This window comes from Lissotriton helveticus, chromosome 12 (genome assembly GCF_964261635.1).
Source record: "Lissotriton helveticus chromosome 12, aLisHel1.1, whole genome shotgun sequence".
Lineage (NCBI taxonomy): Eukaryota > Metazoa > Chordata > Amphibia > Caudata > Salamandridae > Lissotriton > Lissotriton helveticus.
Window position 1 is genome coordinate 786,435,823 of NC_136073.1, and position 15,679 is coordinate 786,451,501.

Sequence of the window (15,679 nt, forward strand, 5' to 3'; positions counted from 1 at the left end):
CTGCTACATTACTGCCGCCAGCCCAATATAATGGCTTACACACCGGAACAATCAACTTTGTGTTGGCACCTCCTGCGTCTTTTGATTGCTCGGCCATCACACTTGCTTTGTTGTTTGCCATCCTCTACCTGACGTCAGCATCCCTTGGGCTGTCCACCTGTAGCAGCTGTTGTGATGCGGAGCACTCCAGATATCCACCACGGACCCGGCCATACATGAATGAAAAAGATAAAACACAGACCATTAGTGTTTCTGGCGATAACTGGTGTACACGTGCTAGTCTTACATTGCCATCCCTTGCCACGTTTGAGATACGATTAGCGTCAGATGCATGCTCCTAAACACTTCCCACTAAGTGTGGAGCATAGCCTCAGTTTGTGTCCCCTGTAGCGTGACTGTATTAGTGTTACGAGGAGTGCCCTGTAAAAAATGGCCGTCATTAACGAACACTAACCCGTGTGTAGTGCAGTGACACAAAGCATGGAGTCCTCAGTGCATACCATAACGCCCTCATGCTCCTGAAGAATGATTAGGATAGCAGTTAAAGGGAACAGTCCGTTTGCATTAGCACCCACCCAATCACAATTTGATGAGATATACGTGTTCTGAGTACCGAACCCCTCGCGCCGGACTGTTGCCTTCGAATGGCCTTCATTAACGAACACTACCCAGTGTGCAGTGACATAAAGCATGGAGTCCCCCCCTGACTACCATAGCGCCCTCCTGACTCCTTAAGGATGATTAGGAAATCAATTCGAACACCTCGCGCCTGACTGCTGGCTTCGACCGTGGCTGACAATGGTAACGCTAAATACCACAAAGGGGCAACCATAACCTATATATATTATTCCTATGATACCCTACTGAGCATCATTACCTTAACAAGTTGCCTGCAACAGGTGGCCCTCCCGCTGCCACACATGATTTCCCAATCAATTCATAGTATACCGACACCTGTTGCAAATCATGATACAACCTTAGTGTCAACCGATCAGAGTGTAATGTGGTATCGTTCATTAACCCGTTCTGCCTCCCCCATTTCAGCCCTGGCCCGATGTAAATCTGTCCGACCCCCCTGCCCATCTAAGGGCACCAGCATTATCAGAGATGGGAATTAGGCATGGTCACAACCTCCCTTTTTAGATCCCCTCTACTATAGTGGGTCCTTTGCTTGCTAAATGTCCTCTGAGAAGATTACCTGAAACTAATAGGCACACTTATGGAATGTCAATTTCCTGACTGACCTTTGGTACGGCTGACTCATGAACGCCATAACACAGGAGGGTAGAATTTAGTGCTCAATGCTGTTAGGTAGACACGCAAGCGCACACAGGTAACCCTGAAGTAGTATTGTCAATATTACCGGTAGATATATTGACTACCTAACCCACTCTGCCATGTTATCGTTGTAACTACCATTAGCTTGGTCTGTGGGCGGAAACCCAGGTGGAGTGGACACACAATATTGTTTACTGAGATCCCTCCTGTTGGACCAGACAGGACCTATTAATTTTATGAACAGTGCGGACGTTCTGAAACAACAAGTATCCCCGCACCCAGAAAGAAATATTGTGGGGTGGCGGGGTCAGCGAAAGGAGGGTGTTACACCTGGGTCAGATCACCGTGCCCGCCAGCAATCACTGTTACCCTGTCTATTCACCGAATAAATAACAACCACGACTGTCTTGTCGCTGAGTCAGAAAGGAAAACAAGGGCACAGTAACTGCCATCCCAATTTCACAGCATTGAACCCCAAGTGGGCAGTTTTTTTACGCTCCCTGCACTCAACCAATCTGACAATGATCGTTTACAGTGTTCTTGCCCAAATGTAGGTATACAACGGGCATCGTCTCTGAGATTAGAATTAACATATGAAATGCATTTAGATACAGTGCATCTGTAGGCATACAATGGGCAGCATCACTGAGATTAGAATTAACCCATTAAATGCATTAAGATACAGGCATACAATGGGCAGCATCACTGAGATTACAATTAACCCATCAAATGCATTAAGATACAGTGCATCCCAATATAACACATTTTAAAACTTGTTGCTTATCCTGCACATCTGTCGTGGATACCGCCCTCCTGGGCCTACATTGGACATTCCTTGTTTAAAGACAGAGCTAAAGATCCTCCAATTACAGCAGGCAATTATTTGTGGCCCTGAACCCTCCTTTTGATTACCTTGTGAGGTAAGAGCCCCACTGCCTCATTGCTTATGCCCCGTAGCAGGTGGTCACCCCTGCGCCCAAAACCCGCCCAGACGGGGACTGTACTCCTGGACCCCGGCCAGACCTCTGCATCATGGTCTGCCAGACTAACCATTTTCTGGGCCACCCTTCTCCACAAAATTGGAGCCAAACAGTACTTGATATCGCCGTGCCAACATCAGTACACCCACTTTGGGCATTAGACATTGAAGTGTACCGGGATGTACAGCCGAATGTCTTATGGTCATTCGAATAATGACCGCTCGTTGTGACATCTGATAGCTTAAATCTGGAGATCATGCAACCGTCTAAGCCCGGCGGTGTCAGGTCGGCTCCATTATATTAACACAGCCTGATGCCAATGTAAACATGCCAATTATTATATCCCTGACTGCTTGGGCATAAAATATTAATTCTCCTCCGACCTGCTAATAGTCCTTTTCATAACCTCAACTTCCTCCCCATCTTGATGCTACGAGGAGTGCCCGTTTTAATAATAACACTAGATACACACGCTTAAATTAATCCTGTTTGTTTCCAACAACAATACAACATTGCAACAATCACAATTGGATGTTGGAGGTTACACTTCATCCACAAGCCATACATGCGGAATTTGAGCTGTAATCCCATCCCTAGTTCTTTATCGCCCTCCATAGTTCTTTATTCCCGGTCACCCAAAGGGTTTTGGATCTTCGCCGTGCCCCCAGTTCAATATTGTTTTACTGGTAACCAAAGTATGTTACTGGGGCACCGGCCATTGTGCAATATGTTTTAGAACCTCTATCCCCTTCAACAGCAAATTATTTCAGCGTTTGTACCATCAGTAAATTACTAGAGCCTTACATGCACCCTCGCTACATTATTAGTATTTTATCGTATCCACAGCAGTTTATTTAACCTTTAGCCCCCCTTTGCAGTGCCTTACTGAAGCATTATCTTGCTACACAAATTTATTGAGGGTTTGACTCTTCCATAATTGGTAGAGCTGTCAATCAAGCCGCCATCTTATATTGCTTTTTTATCTGCACAACCTACTGATGGTTTCTCCATGTTTAACCTAGTCACCAAAGGGTTATTGTGGCAGAACCGAAATCCCTACATAGATTTACCCATGATTGTTACCTGCTGAATAGTTGTGCTGCCCCCCTGTCTTCTAATTGGCCGGTTTGTTTCACGTCATTCTGAATACTCCTACCAATGATAATGTGAATGAGAGCAACAAGGCAATTTGCATGACTGTGCTGCTATTTTGAACCACAGAGATGCGTGAATTCACCTGTGCATAACACCCTTCACAGGAGCGAGCCTGGGGAGCGCGGGCACAAAGAGGCCGCTTCCCGCGCTCCCCAGGCTCTTAACCCCTTCGCTGCCGCGACCCCGCCCCCTCGCCCCGGAAGCACACCAGTACTTCCGGGGCGAGGGGGGCGGGGAACGCGGCCCCGAAGGGGACGGGTTATGGGAGGGACCGGGCCCCGCCATGCTTGCGTGGGGGCCTATTGGCCCCCCCTTGTATGTCGTTTCCTTCATTGCCACGAGCTACTATGGCATTGTGTGCTTTTTTTAAGCCAAAAATAGTTGTGCTTGTACTCCGTGTTCTTATATTGGCGGTGCACTGGCAGGACTGCCATGAAGTTGACAAAATAAACCCAGCATTGACAAAGCGAAAAGGCTGGCAGTCCACGACCGACAAATATTTGACTTTTCAAGTGGCTGTTATTTTGGTTCGTAAAAGCTTGCCTCTTTGTGAAGTTGATGAATTGATTTTGTTTAATTACTGAATTATGGTGTTTGTTGATACATTTATATAACGAATAAATCTAGTTTTGTCATTACACTTACTCTGATTTTTTATTTATGGGGGCTGCCTGATCCCATATATATAGTGCGCCTGTCACTAAATGAAATGCCCAATTTAGATCTAAATGAGTGTTAACCTATTTTGCTTCCCAGATCTGTGATTAATTCATCCTTGTATCCGCTCTTAGTCCAGTTCCAGTCACCCATGTTTGACCTATTGAGAGTGAACTATGGATGTCGAATAAATTTCCCACCTGAATCTAGTAATATCTCGATCTTTGCGGAGTGTGTTGCCCTGGGTGGAAGTGTGATATTGCAGTGTCCGCCAATTACTCCAGTGCACATTTCAGGAATTCTCTGGTTAGACCTCACTGGGTGTGATGGATGTGTGTGCGAATGGCTGTAGTGTCATACAAGAGTATCCTTATATGTTCAACTAGGATTTCAAAAAGCATTCGAAAATAACACAGGAAATCTATGCTTTATTTTTTGACCAAATATCATTATCAAAAAAATATATTTGTCGTTTGTTTAATCGTAGTTACTTGTTTTGAAATTAAGAATGATGTTGATATTGAAATCTGTATCCGTGTCCTTGGGCTGGCAATTGCCTTTGCATCCAGTGTAACAACAGTACCGGTATGTTTTGTTGGCTGGTAGTTTTCTATGAAGCTATGAATAGCAGGCTAGTCAATTTCCAGTTACGCATTCCCTTCCCATGCTACTCCGTTGTTTACAGCAATATGTATTTGTCTAGTAATTCTAAAGAGGACAACAAATGTATGACTAGGCGACAGTCGCAATTGAACCAGATGCTCTATCCTGAATGGATCTGCCAGTAACCATTCAATTCAGGACTCCCCTTTTCCGTAAGAAGCTAAAACCCACCCATATCCTTAGTTTAGAACAATATATAGTTTTTTCTCCGTGTCCTCCAGTAGTGTATGCACGTATGAGCTATTGGCATTGCCCAAACATTGCTAAAAGGTAGCTGAGCGCTGTATGGGGTCCAAGGCAACCATATAGTCAGTGAGGGATTTGGGGAGCGCGGAAGTGGACTGTTACCTCGTTCTGATAGTGTTTGTAAATAGGCGATTCTTAAGCTCTTTTGAAATTGGAGTAGGGTTGGGGCAGGCTTAATGGATCTAGGGATGTGTTCCATATCCGTGGTGCATATTGCCTAGGTTATTCTCTTTTTACACTTCGTTGTCTCCAGTTTGATGTGTCCTGGGTGCTGGTGTGCCAAGAGTCCCTGGAAGTCTTGACCTAGTCAGCCAGATGGACATGACCTCCAGTTGTCTTGACTTAGATGATGACTCAGCTGCTTTGGAGTTGGCGTGGACCAGCGAGCCAATGAAGTGACTATACTTCAAGCAGGGTGTAGGTAATGTGGGCATATTTCTACAGGCCCTTGCTGAGGAAAACTGTGATGTGAAGATATCTGTTGGAGGGGGGCAGTGTAGAGTCTGGAAGGCTGTGGTGCAGGGCATTACCACAATCCAGATGCAAAAATGAAAGTACTTGAATGGCAGTTCTGAAGTCTCATTTTTGGGTCTCGCTGGCAATGCATCCTGCAAGGATGCATTTGTCCAGCTGGAGACCAATAGCGATCAGTCTGGGGGGAATGAAGACAAGAGGGTGCACGAGCTTGGATTCGTGTGCGCGAACGCGCACGTCGCGTCCCGCAGACAGACACTCGCTCACACACACACCCCCTCCCCCACAGTCACACACACGCACTCCAAGACACATACACGCACACACACACACGCACGCACGCACACACACATACACAGCCCCCCCCCGCACGCGCGCACACAGAACTTTGAGGTCACTCTTGAAGGCCTGGGAGGAGGCGGTGGTCCGGATTTTTTTGTCCTCTCGCGGTTTGTAAATACAAAACATATTGCATTACAAATGCTATAGGTATCACATTTGCGAAAGTTATAACTATTGGCATTGTAAATGACGAAGCTATTAATTTAGCTATTTAAAAAAAAAAGAAACATAAATAAAAACTTTGCCATTTACAATACCAATAGCTCAAACTTTCCTAATGCGAGACCTATTGCATTGCAAATGCTTGTTGTAATAAAGTTTTTTCTTTCTTCACTTGAGAGAGCTAGTACCAGACCGTCTTGGTGATGCGTTTCTTGAGGATGAGGTTTGTGCTTTAGGTGCATCCTAGTCATTTTTTGTTTGGTGAAAGTTGGGGTTCAAATCCTTCCAGATTCATATTGTTGAAGCAAGTTTGGACTGGTTGTTTGTTGTTTTTGGTCAACAGTAGGAGTTTTGTGGCAGTGGGACTTAACTTCATGCAGACAATGGCCATTCAGGTCTGGATGAGATGCAGGCAGCGTTTGTGACATTGGATGTCTGGGTAGGTGGAGGCTTTCAAAAATAGTTGCATCTCGTTGGTGTATTGGTGAATTTTGATGTGGTTATTCGTAAGTAGAGTCCCTTAGGTCTCCACATAGAGGATGATCGTGATTCGGATTACGTTTGAACCTGAGGGTACTATGTAGCTCCTGAAACCTGGTGATGACCTTGTCAATAAACAAGTGTAGGTTGAATTCTATAATAGAAGAAGAGTGAAGGACATTGTCAGTGAATCCCAAATAATACCAACTTCAAAAGGCTGTCAGCGGTGATTAGAGTTTGCCCCTTTTGTGATTTATGTTACCAAAACTACAAACTGATCTACCCGTTCAGCCATTGACTAGCAGGTTTACAAAACCTGTGGACTCAATAGTGGTGTTTGAATTTCTCTTTATCTTGTCTTGCAGACTTGGTTGATGCTGTGCAGGAGGTTTTGCCAGAGCTTAAGGACATGGGGATCCAAGTTTGGGTGATGGGAAAGGGATCCTATCCACCCGAGATGACTAGTCTGTTACAAATGATGGAGGATGCATCTGAGGAACCAGTCCCTGCTCATCTATCAACTCCTAGCAACTTGCAGTCCACTTTCATCTACATCTTCACTTCTGGCACCACAGGTGATATTTGATTTGCATATATGTGTGTTTGAATAATGCTTAACCCACAATGATGTATGCCTCTACGAAAATAGGTGACATTTAGGCATGTTTGTTAAAAATAGGCTATAATTTAGCAATATTCTGTCCTTGCCTTGCACAGAGATACATGAGGATATTGGCGGTCTCCTTTGAACCTATCTAGCAGATTCTCAGAAGTAAGCTGAGTGGGAGCAGGACATGGTGCTAGAAGAAAACCGGAGAAGATGTTTTATTTTGAGAACTTCTGCAGAGTGGCACCTAGGAGAATCGAAAAAGCCACAGGCATAAAAACCCAGGCAAACACTAGAATAGAAAATTAACAATGGAACAGTAGGTGTAAGGAAAAAATTACAAAAACAATGCTTCGAGAAAATAATTCTGAAAAGGATAGACGAGCTGCATAATTTGGCAAAGAATGCAACTATGGATGGAGACATTAAAACACGTAGTAGTATCAATTGCCTTATAAATGGGGTTGTGCTGCTATGTGACCCAGAACAATTGTCTGCCATCTTAGTTTGGGATAGGTCGAGGTAGGGCAGCTAGTTTCCTCATCTTGTGCTGGAAATTGATATACCTCCTCCAGAGCAGCAGGGTCAATCTCGAGGTTGATCGGTAGATAGGAGCTATACTCTGCAGTATTTCAAGGCACAGCAAAAGTCCCCCATCTCATGTTCGTGCTCTTTACATGTCAATCTGCTCGATTCTCTCTTTCTTCATTTCAACTTCCTTCCCCATCATTTGGAACAGAAAGCGACCCTGCCACAAAAAGGGTTCCAAAATGGGAGTCGAAGAACTGTGAGCACCAAGCATGAGATGGAGGCTCTTGAAGCTTGAGGTAAACATCATCACAACCTCTAGAAGTCACCAGCAAGGGACGCGGGGAGTGCAGACTGTAGTAGGGCTTAATTGTATACTCTCTACCCTGCAAGAGGGCAGAATGGAAAGTCATAATAGGCAAACAGGAAGGAACTGCATGGGGAAGCCGGTCATGTAAAGCCGACCAAATACATTTGTGAACACCATAGGGCATACACGTAGACATTGGCAACAGGCTCGCAAAACGAACACTATCGTTTTCAATGTACCAAAAATAGAAGGAAGTCAGCCTAATGTTATATGCATAGATGGGACCTCATACTCATGTTGGAAAAGTACCATTAAAGGATGGAATGGTGGTTCAACATGACCTGTATGTACATGGGCTGACGTAAACTGTTTTACTTGAAACACACACAACATGGGTGTATTTGCCATGTGGCAGGCCAATGTACACGTGCAGTTGGTGGTTCAGGAAATACAAAACCATAAAAGTTTGGGGACAACTTTATAGGAGTTCTACTTGATGGACCAAACTGTGTCAAAAACCAAACCTTATCTCCATCCTTCTTGATAGGAGTGGGAGGTAATTTGGTATACACTGGTGCTTGCTTGCAAATCCAAGTTCATAGTACACTACATGTTAAGAGATGCTTACGGTCACCGAGAACACGAAGTAGGAAAAACACTTGAATGTTCAGTGCAGTTTAAAAAGGAAGAACTTCGGGATAAAATCCATAAATAAATAAAGGGCAATACCTGTAGCTAAATGCACTTTGATGTTCAAGATAATTCTGCAGCTAGGAGTATGAGGACCTTCCAGTCGGTCTCTCGAGTGTCCAAAAACATTGTTTTAGTATTTGATTAAACTCTGGGTGTTATGCTAAGGTCGACAGCCAGAAGTAAGCTTGCGTTGTAACCTGTGAAATTCAAAAATATTGCAAAAGAAATCTTTTGAAATTTCTCTTGCTTTGGGGTGCCAATTAGGTGGTTAAAATGCACCATTTTGAAAAAGTATCATCCTAAAGGCAGTGCATCCACCTGAATGAGGGAGATAGCAAGACCCACAATGAATCTGTAGTGAATATAAGCCAAGGTCTAGCAGCTACTTCCAAGTGTTAAAGATGAGGAGAACATAGTAGATAACTCTGCACAAGCAGAATAACAGACAGCATAGGTTTTTCTTAAAAGTGTTCACTGGAAATAGTCGCATACCCTATTGGTCTTGGAGGAAATGGTTCAGTATTCGGTAGAAAAGAGGTCATCTTTCCACTTTGTGATGTGTACATGAAGAGGCATGCGTGTTAGCCAAAATGTGTCCACTCGGAAATTAAAGGTGTTTTTCCTGGTCACCATCTTGCCTTTGTAATAAGACTATGCTGATCACTCTTTACGGTGCAGCTGCTTCAACAACAAGCATTTGCAAAACAATAGGTCTCGCATTTACGAGAGTTTGAGCTATTGGCATTGTAAATGCCAACAGATTAAACTCTTTACAAATGTAAGACCTATGCCTTTGCAAATGTTTTTTTCTTGTTAAAGCCCCCATGCCAAACATTCACGTGCATGAAAGCCGCCCACTTTCTTTAAAAAATCTTTGTCTAACGAAAGGTGCATGGCCGCTATGAAAGTGAAACCGCGGCATGGGGGCTTTTACAAAAAAAATCATCTGTTCGTCGAACAAATGCTTTTTTTAGTAAACGCACCCATGCCGCAGTTGCACTTTAATAGCGGCCGCACACCTTTCCTTCGACACAGTTCTTCTAAAGAAAGGGGCGCGGCCTTCATGCATGTGAAAGTGCGACATGGAGGCTTTGATAATAAAAAAAATATTTGCAATGCCATAAGTCTCGCATTTGCGAGAGTTTAAGCTGTTGGCATTTACAATGCCAAAAGCCCCAACTCTTCTAAATGCGTGACTTTGACATTGCAAAGAAGCTGCCGCCATTTTCCCGGCCGCTTGGAAACTGAAAGCACACATGAATGTTAGGAAAGCACGTCGTGCCTGCAGTAGGTCAAAACCCAGTAAAGAAGATAGTGCTTATTAATAATAATAATAATAATAATAATAATAATAATATAATTTGTAGAGAGCAACAGCCACCTCAAGCAGAGGTGTCCCGGCGCTTTGCAGTCAACAGCAGGTGAGGGAGGTCCAGCCGAGGTACTAGCATTGGCTGAAGAGGCAAGTCTTCAAGGTCTTTCTGAACTCGCGTTCGGACTTGATCAGGCGCATATGGGATTGCAGGGAGTTCCACAGTCTGGCCGTCCCCACAGTGAAGGACCTGCCTCCCATACGGGACTTAGCAAACAAGGTACACCGAGCAGGTGCTGGGAATTAGATCTCAGTGTGCTTTCTTGTTGGTATAGGCAGAGCCTACGCTTAAGATCGCCTGGGCCACCATCTTGCACAGCCTGAAAGGCCAGAGTTAGGGACTTAAACTCTCTCATTTTAGCTACAGGTAGCCAGTGAAGTTGTCTGATGTGCAGAGAGATGTAGTGTTGGAACGGGACTCAACAAATTAATCTCGCTGCCGCATTCTGTACCATCTGTAATCTATTAATCAGATAGGCAGGTAGCCCAAGGTAAAGACAGTTTGCGTAGTCCAGCCGAGAAGTCACAGAAGTGTGTACCATGTTCCTGCAACAATCCTCCGGCAATAGATGTAAGAATTTCCTCAAACTTCTCAACTTCCCAAAGCATAAGGCTTATATATGACTGACTTGGGCCGAGAAAGAGAGGTCTGTCTCCCATTTAACCCCCAGGTTTTTTGCCGTGTTTGCCCGTAAATGTGGCGACCCCATTTCTACTGGCCACCAAAGTCTGGCGGGGGAAGAAGATGCTTGGCAGAAGAACAAGACCTCTGTCTTGTCTCAGCTTTTATTATTCATCCAGCGTGAAATGTCCTTCAAACACCCCCTAAATCTAGTAAAAGAATCAGCAGTCAGATCCTTAAAAGAAAACACTGCCTTCACTTCCCAACAATCAATGAGAGAGAAGAGTGGCACCAGATAGGTGTTGAAGAGCAATGGGCTCAAGGCCGAGCCCTGATGTACTTCGCACCACAGTGGCTTGGGTTCCAATTGATGGGGTTGGAGAAAGACCCTTTGAGAGCGGTCTTTAAGGTAAGACTGGATCCAGGAGAGTACTACCCCCTGTAAGCCCAGTTGTTTGAGTCTGTCCAGCAGGATTGGGTGCGCAACCGTGTCGAATGCAGCGGACAGATCTAAAAGGATCAGCATCGCTGAAGCCCCTGCGTATATCATCATTCTTATAGAATCCGCCACCTCCACCAGTGCAGTCTCGGTGCTGAATCCTGACCGAAACCGGACTGAGTGTCATGCAGAATGTCATGCCCTTCTATAAAATTGGCGAGTTGGCTTGCACCAGATTTACCAGCATCTTTGCTGGTGCTGGCAGTAGTGAGATCGGGAGGCAGTTGCCAAGCTCCGTCGGGTCAGCGGTCAGCTTTTTTGATAGGGGCAGTAACAAAGCATGTTTCCAAATATCGGGGAAAATGCCTGTGGAAAGCGAGGCATTCCAAATGTGATTTAAAACAGGGTTAATCAAATGAGTCAAAGTCCTGAAAAACCTCATGGGACATGGATCCTCAGGCGAACCAGACTTGCATTTCATGATTTCAGCCAGTGATTCCTGCTCGGAAATAGGGAGAAAATTTGAGAGGGAGCCCTTAGCATTTAGGATTCCCTGTGACTGTGGCTCAGCCATCTCATCCCCTGCCGTAAATGTGGCATATACCTTCTGTAGTTTGTCCTCAAAGAAGTCTGATAGCTTCATGCACAGAGAGGGGGAAGGCTGTATATTACCCTCCATCGCAGAAGGCTTGGTGAAGGAGCGGACTATGCTGAAGATCTCTTGACCAGAGTTTTCTGCGCTATTAATGCGCTTCATAAAGTATTCCCTTCTAGCCTCCCTCATCAGTTGGCGGAGCTTTTTCATGGCATCCTTATAGGCCAGTTAAGCCGCCGCTTACAGACCAATTAAAACATACCGTGTCGCAACAGAAGTAAAAGGGCCAGTCCTCATGGGAGGTTTCAAATGAAGACAAGGCGGTACTAAGGAGGGACTAACCAGGCGATTAAGGAATCAAAAGGCAGCATTCACAAAGGACATCGACACAAGCCAATGAAAAATCTGGGCGGCGAGTGGGCGGGGTTTTAAATCCCTAACTCAATACAGCATGGCTCGCAGCGCATGCGCTGCCAAGGCTCGACCTCATAAAAGATTGACTAGGTTCTGGATGTCTTGAAATGGGTGCAGAAACAGAGGCCTCCTTCAGGCATAAAAAGGCTTGATGCGCATCTGAATCCCCCCCCCCCAAACATATGATTCTTTTTTTTTTTTAAGAAGATGAGGGATGGGAACCCAATAAAACAGTTAGGGTTTTGTGGATTTCCTTAAAAAATAAAAATCTGCAGATCTCTGGAAGCTTGAGTTTCTAACATAAGGACAACCCAGTCCATTTTAGAACCCGCAGATGTCTTCTGTGATGCAATGAAAGCCTGTCAACATAAACAACATATAGTCAACATAGCATGATTTAAAATGCTTTTCTCCAGTTTACATAATTGATGAAAGGCTCATAATCAATTGCAAATCTTTTAAATGTCTATTTTGGTCAGAAAGAGATCTAGAATTTTGTGACAGCGATACAATTTGATTCTTCCTAAGAGCCTTCTTACATGTTCAGATAAAGTGCAAATGTGGTATAAAGGGGCGGCTACATTGAGAGTAAAGTCGATCCCATGGTCTAATTCTTGAGAAAGATGGAGTGCATGAATTTTAAGTTGCTGAAATGCATCAATAAACCATTGGTAGATAATATATTTATATGCCCAGTATGGGATTCTCCCTTGATGAACTCATTTTTATGTTTTTGTCGGAAGGAACGATTCCAGTTAAGTAAAGTTTGAAGAATTGTAAAACGAAGAAGTTGGATATTAAAACCAATGACTGTGATGTCCCAGTAACTATAGAGCTGTGCATTTCTAACTATGGCATTCCTAGGATAAATAGATGATTAGGAGCTGCTGTAAATGCATAAGCAAGTGAAAAAGAAATTTCTGAGTTTTATCTAGCGCACACTGGACTAGAAGGTATCCGGTATCCGAGCGCGTTATATGGGCAACAGTTGCATTACATAGGAAACATTCAGTTTTGTTAGCCATGTTAGGTTACTAATTCATAGTATTGCTGAACAACTGCTTGTAAGAAAACCGTTCTCTTAATTATAAGACCTGAAGTTCCATCAACAGCCTGAACCTTATCAGTAGTAGACTTAAAGTTGGTCAGCATCTTATTGATCCCGACTTGCTCTTTATCCAAGATTATCACCCAAAGTGTAATGTTGAGAGTAGGACTGCCATTTTACAGTCTATATTTTTAGAGGCCAGCTCTGAAAGTGTTTTGTGGCTCCAGTTCCCTGTTTCTCTGTTATGCTGGCATTCTCTGTCCTGCTTCGTCCCTCTGAGTTGTGGTGTCGGCTAGGCTTGTCCGCAGCAATGGTGCAGGGAAAGTAACAGGACCTATGCTGCTGATGACACAAGCTTTGATACTTACCTTACTTTCTTTATCTGACGTAGAGAAGATCAGATGATGAAGTATGCCACCTCGGTGGATGATGGGATTTCGTCCTAATTAAAGGACTCCTTCACTAGTGACTAGTTATCTCTGCTTTTGTCTTGTGTGGTGCTCTCCAAGCACGGTAGATCCGAGGATTCTCTGTATTGTGCAGTAACTCTTGAGGAATCTGTCCTCGCTGGTCTCTAAACTTCCCTTGGACCCCCTCCCAGTTTTGTTTTCTGTCATCATTTGATAGCCATAAGTACCAGATTAAATTAGCAGCTACATTCCCCAATCAACCACCTCTTGATTAACCAAGGGTGATGTGACCTATTCATTTAACAACAGTGCAAAAGCCCTTATCGAATGCATTTTGTCAGGGCTCCTGATCAGCTTTTGCATCTTCTCTGATAATCTAAATACAAGCATTATTGGTACCCGAGTGTTGGACTGGAACTCCAATAGCAGCTCCACAAATATTGCCTGCGAGGACATTTGCTAGCCGGGCATCTGTAGCTGCTTTTTGTCTTACGAAATAAGATTTTGGTCTTCTTTGCAAGGACTTGCTTTTCAGCTGGTAAAATAATGTGACGTGTGAAACACTCTGTCCAGAAATAGACAGTTAAGACGTGGATTACAAGTTATTAAAGGTACATATTTGAAACCATTTGTCAAACTTTTACTCATTTATTTGGTCTTGTAGATGAAATGTAAGAATCTTCTAATGTCAAACGTGTGAAAAGAATGTTATGTCAGCAATGTAGGATTAAAAAAAACTCATTAAGACCACTATGAAAAAGGTCCAAATGGAGTGGTTTCATTACAGGGTCACTCTGGTGCCATTTGTATGCAGGGAGTTACATAGGACATCATATAAGGTTTTCCTTGTTTGAAATCAAGGAGCATAGTTTTCAGTGGCATAAAACTGCATTGGATCATCTAGCATTGTTGCCTCACAGGCAATCCGGATAAGTGGTAATTTACTAGAATCGGATACTTAATGGCAAAATTGTATTAGCCGAGTCAAGGTCATTCCAGCTAGGTTGCTCATTATAAAGCTCACCTTACAGTACTACACTCATGAGGTTTTTGGTAAATTGTCCGTACCTGATAGGATTTAATAACGTACTTGGCCTTTTAGGACAGCCATCTAACTTGACTTGTCCATTATGTCGCTTGGAGCCCCAAGGTACAACACGTCAAGTTATTAATCGCTCTCCGTGTACAGTTTTATGTTATGGATGGCCCCAATCCTCTTCCTCCCGGGTCAGTTGATCTTGTGGATCAGCGACTAGAAGCAGAAGTCACAGAGGGAACCATGCACAACATGGCCAATCAAACATCCGTTCCTTTTCCCTTAGCTTACTTCAAAATTAAAATATACCTGGTGTTTGAAAATACTTGAAGAGGCTAGTTTGATAGCCAAAATTTGTGAGACCAGCACTAAATTAAAGGTTTGTTTCTTGGTCACCATGTTGCCTTTGTACCAAGTGTTCTGCCACTCGTCGTACCACCCTCTGGACTAAACCTTCCTTCTGGCGTGTGTATATATCTAAACTTCAATCTCTTAATGAAATCTTCAAATATATTTCCCCATTGGTTGTATGGACCTTAGGCAGTCGACTTGAAGCGACGTAAAGGAACAAACATCAGCAATACATTTTCAATGCTGTGAAGCCAATGTGACTCCACAATCAAGACCAAGAATCCGCTATTTCAACCAAGTTTATTTTAGAACATTAATCCAACCAGTATGTATGCAAAGCAATACAAAATTTCAAAAGGTATAACAATACGGTCTGGAGACTGAAATGTGCCAGTACATTAAATCGTAATAAAATGAGATACAAAATAGTAACAACCACAATTCTAAGAAAAGATATTATCGCAATAAGGTGTTCCATAACTAAACTTTCCTTTTCTAAGCTAAACGTAGGCGGGGACCAAGATTTCTAAAGGGGAATTCTGAAGGGGAAGAATGGAAGGTGGCAACATTAGGTCTAACTTCAGTAAAAGTTCCAGTAAATGGGGAAAGTGTCCAGCATGAAACTTAGCACTCAGGAAAGTCCAGCAGAGAGGCTTTTGTTCACTCTTGAAGTCAGGATGAAGTCTGCCTAACTAGCTATGAAGCACCAATTAAAAATGCTGTCAACAGTTTCCAGAACATCCATATCTCGTTCCCACCACTGAAAGGCAATTAGGTTATCGCATCGGAGAAGAGTCGACATACACCCTAAGTCCTC

The 15,679-nt window shown here is 43.7% G+C and overlaps 1 protein-coding gene across 1 annotated transcript in view; it reads left to right on the forward strand.

Moving 5' to 3' along the window:
- Window positions 1-15,679, forward strand: part of SLC27A3 (solute carrier family 27 member 3) — a 262,972-nt gene that overhangs the window by 158,942 nt on the left and 88,351 nt on the right. Inside the window, exon 2 of the mRNA XM_078669844.1 lies at window positions 6,803-7,012. Within this exon, the coding sequence (XP_078525970.1) occupies window positions 6,803-7,012 (210 nt within the window). The remainder of the gene's footprint in view (window positions 1-6,802; window positions 7,013-15,679) is intronic.